Here is a 12,432-nt window from a genome sequence, read left to right on the forward strand (position 1 = left end):
ATCATTTATAGGGAGGAAACGTAATTTTTTCACATATTTTCTTGTATAATTAACAAGAATGGTGTCTAACTATGTATGTATACTAATGTGCAATTCTTATTTCTGCTGAAAATTCATTAAAACAAAAACAGAAAGTATTATATCATCTTTAAATGTATTAATACGTTGTGACAAAGTCAACATATTTTACTAGGCTATCAATTATTTTTTTCTTAACGTATTTCACTCTTTAATGATTAATTTGACTAATCTTCCAACAAAATTTATATTACGGTCGAATCTCGGATGGCAAGACTTTTATGAAACGTGTCAACATGATTTTATCAATACAGAGCAAAATCTGCCCCACTCAGGTGAAATTTCTTCACATCCAAATCTCCTAACCCTCCTTAAAAGTTGTATTGAAGCATGCGCACATTTTACTAATGCACACTATCTCAAAAATTTAAGGTAAATAAAAAATAAAACTGTTTGCAATGCTAATGTGCGCATGTATACGGTTCTGTCTCCTTTCAGTCGTATCTCAGCTTTCGAAGAAGCAATAGGTTGTTATCAGTAAATTTCTTACTTTGCCGGCTCCGAAGTCAATAAAACGGTGTTTAGTGCCTTAGAAATGGATTTTTAGATCTAAAAAGAATGAATAAGGCTAGTTTTTGAATTAAAATAGTTTGTTATGGCTGTGATAAATAGGACTGTAATATATATTCTTAAAAAAATGAATCAACAACAGGGTTTACTTGAGATACTTATGTTTTTCCTATTGTGCGGGATTGTAACTTCACAAGAAACTAGGAATTGTGAATCAGCGAAAAAGGGAATCGAGGAGAAATTGAAAGTACAATTTACAAAAATTCCCGATACACCTCAATTAGGTATGTTAATATTCTAATTTCCCATCTCTGTTATTCGTTTTATTTTCAGTATTTGAAATAATTATTTTTGTTCACTAGTAAAATCATTAAAACATTTTTGTAATATAAAAATCCATCCAAAATAACTACTATAATAAAAATTTGTTATATTTCAATTACCTATGATACCAGATTACCCATGTACTCAAAACGTATCGAAGAAAAATTTTTAAAGAGTTGAAGAACAAAAAAAAATGAGGAACTCTTTTAAAATAACCTGAAATTATTTAATTGCTGAAACACTGTATTATTTTTTATGATTTACCACCGACGTGTTGGTTGATATTATGTGTTATAATATTTATTACAAATATTGAAATAAGTCAACTTATTTGTTACATAGTATTTCATGAATATTTCATTCACTCATAGATTCTACGTCAAAAAAATTGTCGAATTTCATCTCCCTCCCATGTTTTCCCTGCTAGCACGAAATCCATGTTTGGTTCATAAAAATTGATATTGCAAAACAAAAAAATTCGTCTCAAGTTGATAAAATTGAAAACGTCACTAACCAAAAACGATCTCACACAATCTCTAATGTAATGTACATATTAATCAACCGCAAAGAAGTGACAATTTTTAAATAAAATGGCTACCAAATGTAAATATGGTCAAATTATAAGGAAGAAGTGGTTTTAATGCATCTAAATATTCTTGATTTTAGGTCTCTTCTGTTTTAAAATTAGAAGAGGTTTTATAACAAAGAATACAGTAATGAATATATTGTTTATTTCACTTGTGTTTCTCACTCTTCAAATTTAACTACGTGACCAAAAAGGTGATTTTCAGTCTTCTTCGACCAAAATCTTACAACTACTCATTACTATGTTCAAAACAGCGGGCGGATTTTGAGCTGTAGTTTGTTCTTTGTCGTCCTAGAACCTAATTTCGACTTCGATTTGAAGTAGTACCTTATAAGAAAGGCGGGTGTTGATGCACATACGCGAATGAGTGATGTGAATGTCAAAGTACTTATATTTTATTCAGTGAAATTCATCAAAAATACTCCCAATTATGTCATTCTTTGGAATCAAATATTCACATTTGTCAACTTCTCTTCTACCGCCGATTTCCTAAAATATTCTTCCGAACACATTCAGAATATTTGATAATTGCGTAGTAAAAGGACAAGGGCAAAGAAGAATAATAGAACCACCTCTCTAACCTTGTTACAATATAAACAGTGTCATTGTCTCACTATTTTGGAATGTTTAGTGACCTTCCGGCAGTTACTAAGAGAATTCCTTTATTGCAAATGGCTAATTTTTACTGATAAACAGTATCTTAGAACAGATACTGTAACAAATAATGATCACAAGACTTCTTTGAGACGAATTACTTAAAAAATGCCTTCTTAAAACTCAAAAGAGAAAAATGTGACAAACTTTGAGTGGATGGGTTTTTATTTATTTATAATAGCAGATGCTGAAGTAATTAACCAACGAGAACGCTGGTGCTCATTCAAGAAATAAAAGTCAAACAGTAACATAAAATTTGAGTTGATCTTCTTCAGAGTACAATCTTTGCAATACACATATCCTAACTTTGAATCCATAACTGGATGCATTTCTAGTTTTTCTTTCTGAATGGTTTCCGACTGCTCTTAGTGGCCTTGTCAATATTAAATATTTTCCTTTCAGCATGTTCTTCATTTTCGTCCTGACATGGTGCTAAATCTAGTGAGTGAGACAGAAGTAGACAAAAAGGAAGAAGTTTAACGGACCAAAAATTGTTGATTGAAACCGGCTTGTGGCCCCTTTTTATGATGAGTTTTTAGCCTATTTTTGAGGTATTTTTCTTCACACTTTCCTTTACAACCCCTATCGCTTATTTGAACAAATCAGTTTGTCAAGTTTTTGTCTGAGATCGAGGAGGACACGACAGTACCTTGTCTTATTTAACTCATTTCTACTTTCGTTGATACGTTGTCATGATAGAGAAGGCAGTCGTTAACTAATTTTTCAGGTCTCTTTCTTTGTACTTTGCCTCACAACCTTTCCAGTACCACAATCGCTTGTTTGAACAAATTTGTCCACGTTTATGTTTATCTATTTTGGGATCGATTAAGGTTCCGATGAATACTCACCCGTAAACGACTCATTTCCACTTTTAAATAGCTTTTACCTATGGCAAGCAACTCGCTCATCAGCTCATCAGGAAATAATACATCTGTAGCCGCCTTTGCACACACTAACTACTCAATACACTCCACAAGTCGTTTGGTCACGCGATATTAGAAGATCGCAGATACGGTGAGCGAGTGCAACACATAAAAAACCATTACAAGCCCTATAGGAAAAATTCTGCTATATCAGGACCATTCCTAAAATATACCTTATCCCACATAAAATTATCCCTATTACCCACACTCACACAGTTTTAAATGTTATTACAATATCACCATTTGCAGATTTTAACACTTTTTATCCTTGCTAGTTATTTTTTTTTCGGTTTATACATTGCGGCCGAATGCCAAATTAACATTTCGATTATAATTAATTATAACGTTTTTCGATGTATATAAATCACTACCGTCGAGTTCACTCTCAGATTTTACTAAATCTTCATCAAAAATGTCATCCCCATCAATATAAATGATTTGATTTGATCTTCTTATCAATAATGTTACAGATTGTATTCTAATATTATATTATCAAAGGGATGTATGAGGTTTTTCTAGAAACCTTTGCATAATGTGCAAGAATTTTTTATCATCAGTTATGGTCATCGGTTAGCCAGTTTCAAGGCGATTTTTAGTTCAACCCACAATCTTACAAATTGCAGTTTTCGTAATTTGGATCGTATCATTAAATAAGTTAGCTGTCTCATCCTTACCATCACTGTAACCTCACATCATAAGAATCGTTATTCTTTCCTGTTCGTTAAACAAAGATAAATTTTAGAATTACCTAATTACAGTACACTTTTCACTGATAGCAATGAGAAATAATTAATGACAGAAAAACCTACTGCTTTTTTGACATAAACAATTTTTTTAACATTTCATACCACTGTGACTTTGGAATGTAGATGTAATATTGGAAAAATATATGTTAAAATCTTATTTTGGAGTAACGGTATACTTCAAATTGACTTATATGGTGACCTAAATTATTCGAAAAAAACTTCAATTCAACATTTATTTTTGAAAATATAACTGTAATCGAAATGTTACTGCATGAACACTCTGTATAATTATAAATGAGAATTGTTATTTATACCAAACGAACTCATAGACATTGTATTTATTGAAATATTTTTTAAATTCATATTTCGAGAAAATAGCATTCATAGAGGCGGTCCTGTTTCGACAAAAATTGAACTAGTTTTGGTCAACTGATAACTTCCATAAAAATAATACCTCGTGTCGTGTCTTCCGGTTTGCCTATTTGACTTCATAGCCTGAACAAATCAATCAACCAACCAACAGACCGAAAAATAAAAAAAAAAAAAACAAACCTTACTGGGATATTTGTTATTTTAGTTTGGCGCGAGATTTCTACCAGCTGTGACTAAAATTCAGAGATGGAACATACTACAATTCACTAAAGGGTATTATTTGCAACAAACTTTAGATACAATACATATTTTAATTACTTTTGTTCTGTCATTCAAATCAATAAATATATTACTGGAAAAAAAATTCACTATTGTCTAGAAATCTTTCACAAAGGTTCAAGTACTAGGAGCGAGTTTTCAAGCTACACGTCGACTTTTTCAAAAATAGCTCTTGCAATTCTAGCAATGGATGAATGCACTAGTAATTCAGAATATACAAAATTTCCCAGTTAATCATTAGCTAATTAGGTACTGTGTGGAAACGATATATTGTTGCTATTTGATTGAGTTATTTTGAAAATTTGCTAAGTTATTAGTGGTTTCCCTATAGTGTCCTGAGTATCTCAGAGTCTTACAGAATAAACAAAATGCCTGTGGATTTAATTCGTCAGGAAGTTGTGTTTCCTAGTGCTTTAAAATAGAATTTAGAAAGAAATATTTAGAAGAAATTTTTTTCTCGATTGCTGTGCCGGACAGGTACATCGAATGTAATTGAAGCGCCACACAATATTGTAAATCCTAAGGGTACTTATAATGTATTTTCCACACAGGGAAATTACTTTTACCTACATAACATATAAATAACAATTTGGATGTATTTGGAGGGACTTGATTGTTTCCATATGGAATAATATGAATGGTGTACTATAATAACTAGCTTTTACCCGCGGCTTCGCTCGCATCGAATCCATTAAATAAGTATCAGAAATCATTATAATAGAAAAGAACGAACTCTGTAGCTATATTAGAACCTGAGATATAGATCTTTAAATCTAGAAAAATTACCAAAAACCTACAAAAATCCATAACTCCACATTGAATGTCCGCGCCTAGCCCCTCTCCAACTCAACCGATTTAAGTGTTCAAAAACTCAAAAGAAAGAGGATGTTTCAGCGAGTGTTCTTAAACCAAAACGAACTCTGTAGCTATATTAGAACCTGAGATATAGATCTTTGAATGTAGAAAAATTGCCAAAAACCTACAAAAATCCATAACTCCACATTGAATCTCCGCGCCTAGCTCCTCTCCAACTAAACCGATTTAAGTGTTCAAAAACTCAAAAGAAAGAGGATGTTTCAGCGAGTGTTCTTAAACCAAAACGAACTCTGTAGCTATATTAGAACCTGAGATATAGATCTTTGAATGTAGAAAAATTGCTAAAAACCTACAAAAATCCATAACTCCACATTGAATGTCCGCTCCTAGTTCCTCTCCAACTCAACCGATTTAAGTGTTCAAAAACTCAAAAGAAAGAAAGTGTTTCAGCGAGTGTTCTTAAACCAAAACGAACTCTGTAGCTATATTAGAACCTGAGATATAGATCTTGGAATGTAGGAAAATTGCGAAAAACCTACAAAAATCCATAACTCCACATTGAATGTCCGCGCCTAGCCCCTCTCCAACTCAACCGATTTAAGTGTTCAAAAACTAAAAAGAAAGAAGATTTTTTAGCGAGTGTTCTTAAACCAAATCGAAGTCTCTATCTTGAATAGAACCTGAGATATTGAGGATAGAATGTGTGATTGTGAAAAACTCCCATAAGTAGTGTACAGGGGGAAATCGCATTTGAGTATAACTTGAGAATGGTGAAAATTAGATGAAATCTGATAGTTGGTGGCTAATCTGTGCATCGATACCTTTCATTGAAAAAAAAATTAAGCAAATCGGTTGGGTAGAACGCCTGAAGGGACTCTGAATGGAAATCATCAATTTTTTTAATATATAAGATTGTTTATGGAACATGAAGATATTAAAAAACATTTATAATTACATTAATTAAAAGAAAATTTGGGTACATAACATTTTTGATAAATTCTGAAATTCATTTGATTCAAAAAATAGCCCTAAAAATGACAATAAGATGAATATGGAGTTTGTTGGTTGTTCGAATGTTTTTTTTATATTGAAATCCGTCAAATTGAATATGTTAGTTCAGTTAGTTATGGATGACGTTGAATTGCGATGGGTTATATCGTTACGAATTTTGTAGAATTTGTTTTTTCAAAATCTATGATATGCATAAATGACAATAACGTTATTTAAATCAGTTAAATATGTTGTTGTAACTTCTTTTCAATAAATGTTATATACGAAAACGTAAAATCAATAGTGAAACCGTTCACTGAATATTGGCACGTATTTCGTTGGAGTTACAAACATGAAGAAGTAATGAATAGTACTTCGATGGCACCAATTATTGGAATATTGTAGTAATTAGTTATTCATGTGCCACATTCATGTTTTAGAGCACGTTATAAAAAATTTCTTTTTTATGGTTGTTCTAATATAAAGAAAAAATAGCAAATTTAAAATAATACTTTTTCGTTAATAATATTAATAGCACAATGTTTATAATTTATTCCACAAATTCCAATAGTATTGCAGTTGACTACGTAGTTCGTGTTATCAAATCCCGGAGGACCGTCAATGTCGGAATTACCCCAAGTAAGATCGTGCAGGCTCCGGGGTAGTAAGACGTCAGTCGCATACCGTTTCCGTTTTCTAAAATTGGCTCTGATCTCGTTGGCACGTGTTTCTTGACGTTGTTTTGTTTATTTGGACAAACACCTATGAAAATTGCTCGTTTTAATTGTACATTGACGGATGGTGTGTTGAGAGTTGTGAGTTTCTGTGTATTATTTCTAACGAGAAGTCGACGTTCTGTTTTTATTCCTGAGATCTTGTTTTTTTTTTGGATATTTGAAGCGAACATGAGATCACACAGAAATATTTTAATGATTCGATTTATAAGAATGTTTAATTTTCTTTCCAATTTAATTGATGAGTTGATATAGAAAATACAACATAAACTTGAACTTCAACTTTGTTCTTTTTCAAAATACATTCTACAATTTTAATAGAGTAATTGGAAAAAACAGAAAGGAAAGGGGTTTGTTCTTATAAAAAACGTACTATATATATTCCAATGTTCACTTTATTTATCAAATAATCATACAAAAAAGTCTTGATATTAGAAATCTAGCCTATCGTATTCTATGGTTTTAACCACACGTTCATCAAGCTCGTTCACATTTTTAACATCTTCTTTGGCTTCAAAATTTTTCCCACGTAACGATTTCGCCATGCATCTGAATAAATAGATATCTGTCTATGAAAGATCCGGACTTATGCTGTTTTTGGTTAATTAAACTCGACCATGTGGAATGATTCCGAATTATACTAAATCTTCATAATTCCACTTGACCCAATGAGTCTTATAAAACGATCATCTTTCGGCAGGGCAAGGAACTGTTTACACACCACTTCTTGACGTTTCACTTGAATTCGTGTGGCACTATTTCGATAACTTTTATAGGTCCTACCTAATAATTTTAAATGGCGATGTATGGTATCTTTAGAAGATCTTAGGGAGTCCGATTATCGACGAGTGCTGATACTAGTTTGGTTTTCTACTGCTTCCCTTGTAATCTCAATATTCCACGAATATGGACGACCTAAGCGTGAACAATCTTCAAGCTTAAAATCTCCACGGTTAAAACGATTAAACCAACGTTGTGCCGTTCGCTGATTAACTGTGTCTTCACCTTCAATTTTACATATTTTCTTTGCTACCACGGTTGCTTTAAACTTTTATTTCCAATAACGTCTTAACAAAACACGAATTTCTTATTTATTGTACTCCATAGTATTTATTATGAAAACGTAACAATTGCTACTTCAATTAAAATTTGATATACAATACTGAATAAGCGACTTTTGTTCTGGCGTCTCGAATTTGGTTGCTACAAGACTTCGCTACACCTCATTTTGCTATTCACTTCTAAAACTTGATTAGATCTTTTGGATAGGAAGAGATTGAATACCCATCGTACACTCCAGACTTGGGATCGACTGATTTTCACTTATTCCGTTGCCTAAAAGATTTTCTCGGCGGCAAGAGCTTCGTCACAGATGACGAGGAGAAAGAAGCAGTATAAAACTAGTTATCCATGCAGGCGGTACGCGCATATGAGAGTAAAGGGATCTTAGTTTCCGAATAACCCTCGCATATTCTTCATTATCTTTTTAGACTAAATACGGCTCTGAATATTAACCAATTCTTGAGGTAAGTGATACCACAGAAGAAAATCTTGTTTATTATCGTGTAGAAACTCAACACTTACCTACATAAATATCATTTTATTGACTCCATATTTACAAAGGAAACTCTGTGAATGCATACAGTGGTAGTCACAACGTCACGATTTTAGTTTCTTTTCAAAATGCCTCGATTGAAATTTAATTATGACCAAAAATGAACACTAAAAATGAGTACCCGGAATTATTCTCAATAGTAGTTTCCAGACCAATGATGATTGTTATACATAACATTGTTATACAGTTATTACAGGACTGTCACTAGTACAATATAAATCTAAATTCAAGGTTGTCTATAATTCTTCTGTTTAAGCTTACAAACCTTTAGGCGTCAGATTTAGGGACTAAGCTTCTTTATAATATCTGCATAGTCTTTTAATATTTTGAAAATGTTTGGGATAGTACTGTACCATAAAGACATATTGCTCCTCTGTGTACTGCAATAAAAACACTCTCATGGGGTTACCTGTCTATACAGAAACTCCCTACCATTAGTAATAGGACTAAAATAGGAATAACATTCGAACAATACCAATAAATATACCGACTAACCTACCAAGTAGAAATAAACGACTACTATTTCCTTTTGTGTTTTAAACCAAAAATGCGGGACTTCTATTGTTATAAAAGTTTCATAGATACATTCTACATCCACCTACTTTTACAAAAAAACTACTTCCCTGTCAAGCAGATGTGCGTGTGTCATTTCACACCCTCATTCATCATATTACGTCGTGAGATGTGGGGTTGGAGTCTCGAAATTGATTATTCACGATTTGGTCGGAGTGTTTGAAAGGTTTTGCCCTTTTAAATTATGAGTAATTGCAATCGACGGGCTGTTCTAGGAGATTTCAATGGATGGAAGTGGCTTGCATTTCCTGTATTTTTTTTTTCGGTCATATTTTTTAGAAAGATTAATATTATCATTATGTGACACAATGACAAGGGGTAGACAACGTTTTCAACTGATGAAAAATGAATTTTATTGTCGCGTATTCAATTCAATTCAATTTAATTCAATTAACTAACTACGAAGAATTACTAATCAAGCAATGAGGATAGTAATCAGAAGAATAGTCTCACAGAAAAATAACTTTTTACGGGAACATTTGATAAATCTGTAGGAGGACTCTTAAAACAAAAGTACGAGGTTACAAAAGCCTCACATAGAAAAATAGAAAGATCTTGTGGTTAGGTAATTACAGGTGAATTCCAAGGGAGTAGTACAACAGTCATAAGGCGTTATGCGGAAAAATATGCACTCTGATTCACCTACGTTTTGAACAGGTGGAAATCTAGATCTTAACCCTATTGACTTTGGCTTCTTAGATTGTTACGGAAGAGGACGTGTATTCTTTTGAAATAATCAATGAACAACAGTTGAAATAAAAAATTCTTAAAAGTTCAAATGTATTTCGTTAGAATCAAACTATGTCTATATAAAATTCGGTTCTCGTTTTTAAAACGAATGTGTATTCAGGAGAATCGATACCATTCTGAACTAGAGAAACATGTACACTCAGTTATAACTTTTGTTATTAAAAATTTTCACATTATGCATATTAGCATCAAGGTAAATTATGTTTAATCGAGTTATTTTTGGCTCTGTTCAATTTATGAGAAACTTTCTTGTTACATCCTGTATGATAACACTACAGTATGGTTGTCTGAACAAATTGCTAATCAAACTTTAGATTATGAATGAGCGCGCTCGCCCATAACGGCGCATCTGTAGTAAAAAATACATTTTATTAAATCGTTCCACATGACTCAGCAACACGGTCAAATTGCATTTTACATGTTATACACGGTAGGAGTGTATTTTATTTTATAGGTTTTTTAGTGTATTAATAACTTGAACAAGTTAATAATATTTCATCAATTTGAAAACGTACCACCTGGAAAAAATGAAAAAAATGTAAAGCCACGTCACACTCACATTTCTTAGGTTAGTTTTCAATTAAATCACACCCACCCTGTAGTGGGAGCGGACACAACCTCTAATTCTCAAATGGAAATGGGGATTGGCCGATACCTTATTTTAAAGGTCGTGTAAATCTTTTTTTTTTTAATATTTTTGGAAAAACAAACTTGTGTAGTTCCAAGTGACTGGGATAATGAACGATTTAAACCTCCAAAACTTACCACTAAAATGATACTCGACAACACATAAACGAAAGTTAATGAACACCAACAAATATCAGAAAGTTTCTACACCAACACAGGACTAAAACAAAAAGTCGTTATTCACCTCACTGTTTATTATTGTACTAAAATGCAAAACCAATATAAACAGAAACGATAAAAAATAAGGGCAACGCTATTAATAACTAGCGCCAAGCGGACGGCGTAGTACTGCTATCAACATAGAAGAACAAACTGACACTAATATGCAAGACCTTTCATAGAAACAACAGAAACAGTGAATATAGGACAAAAACAATTAACAATGCGGAACCTTCCAACGAAAAGTAAGAAGTATGCACTTCTATGTACCTCTTAGTGTGGTTATCGGTAATGACGACAAAGAGAGGGAATAGAAGTAAGGCAGATACAAATGGAAAGATGAATATTACGTAAAATAATCAATTCAAAGCATGTCTTCAGTAAAACGAAGCTACGCCTTCATAAGATGATCAGTACGTTACCGAAGTGAAACGAGGATACTTATCTAATGAAAAAGATAAACGGAACGTTGGAATGTAGTGAAAAGGGAAAGAATTATGACTAAGAAGATTGAATAACGAACTTAAGAATTTATTTGGAGAAGCGGAGCTGAGCAAAATAATAAGATAAAAAAAATAAGACATTCAGATGTCAGAGCAACAAACAAATGATGGATATGAACAAGCAGGAAGAAAAAGAACAACAATCCAAAAACAAATGATACAAAATAGTTGAAGGACATCTTTTTCCATATATGATATAATACAAAACCGAGTTTGAATTGGAAATTTCGACTTCCACTTTGGTTCAAAGTGGAAACTATTTCGAAAATACTCCTATTCTAGGGAATGTGCAGATTGAAGTCGAAAGAGGTAGTTATTCTTAGTTTGTAGAAGGCAGATTGAGAGCAAGGAATTTGAACACTTTAGATTAATGAACTTAGTACTTCTCATACAAGAAGAAACAACATGACCAGCTTGACGCGAGGCTGTACAGCAGTGTGCCAGGTTTGATTACTACCACTGCCAAGGCTGACCCATGTTTGGTTTCCTTAACTGGGCCATGTGTGCTAGTCAAGACTGAGCCAAGCTTGTAAGCCCTTCTTGGTACAACCTTGGTTGAAGACTGGGATGATAACAGTTAAGAGGCTTGGTTGTTATCATTAGAGCCATTCTTGGTTCACAGGCCTGAACCGTGTGTTGTTATCACAGTTGAACATATGCTTACAAAGTCATAATTAAAAAAGATGTAAATTATATTTTAATTATTTTTTTATGCACCACAGTGACAAGCTTACGTGAGATCAATCTTTGATACTAGTTTATTAATAGTTGATATAAAATATTCTTATAATTATTCTAAAACCTTCTTTTTTAATATAATCCATAATAAGTAGTAAAAAAGTTAACATATTTTTAAACTATAAGTGTTGTTAAAACTTTATACTTTTTAGTATTATCATAAAAAATTAAAATATAGTATTGATGATCAAAATCGTAATTACTGTAATTGTGAATTATGACTCTTCTCGATTTACTGGCTTTTTATTTTCACGTTGAGCACTGCCGCCTTCTCGATCTTTTGCACCCGATAAAAAGCGACTAACCCAACTGATGATCTCCAGTTTATTTTTGGATGCATAACTTCTTCTACACTTTGAAGAACTTCATTAGGGAGCGGGTCATCACTGTCATCT

General features: G+C 32.6%; 1 protein-coding gene across 1 annotated transcript in view; it reads left to right on the plus strand.

Annotated features, from left to right (window-relative positions):
* Positions 1-481: 481 nt before the first annotated feature.
* Positions 482-12,432, plus strand: part of LOC130450777 (glypican-6) — a 105,918-nt gene continuing 93,967 nt past the window's right edge. Inside the window, exon 1 of the mRNA XM_056789400.1 lies at positions 482-872. Coding sequence (XP_056645378.1) covers positions 674-872 — 199 coding nt within the window. The 5' untranslated portion in view covers positions 482-673. The remainder of the gene's footprint in view (positions 873-12,432) is intronic.

This window comes from Diorhabda sublineata, chromosome X (genome assembly GCF_026230105.1).
Source record: "Diorhabda sublineata isolate icDioSubl1.1 chromosome X, icDioSubl1.1, whole genome shotgun sequence".
In the NCBI taxonomy this organism is placed as follows: Eukaryota; Metazoa; Arthropoda; class Insecta; order Coleoptera; family Chrysomelidae; genus Diorhabda; species Diorhabda sublineata.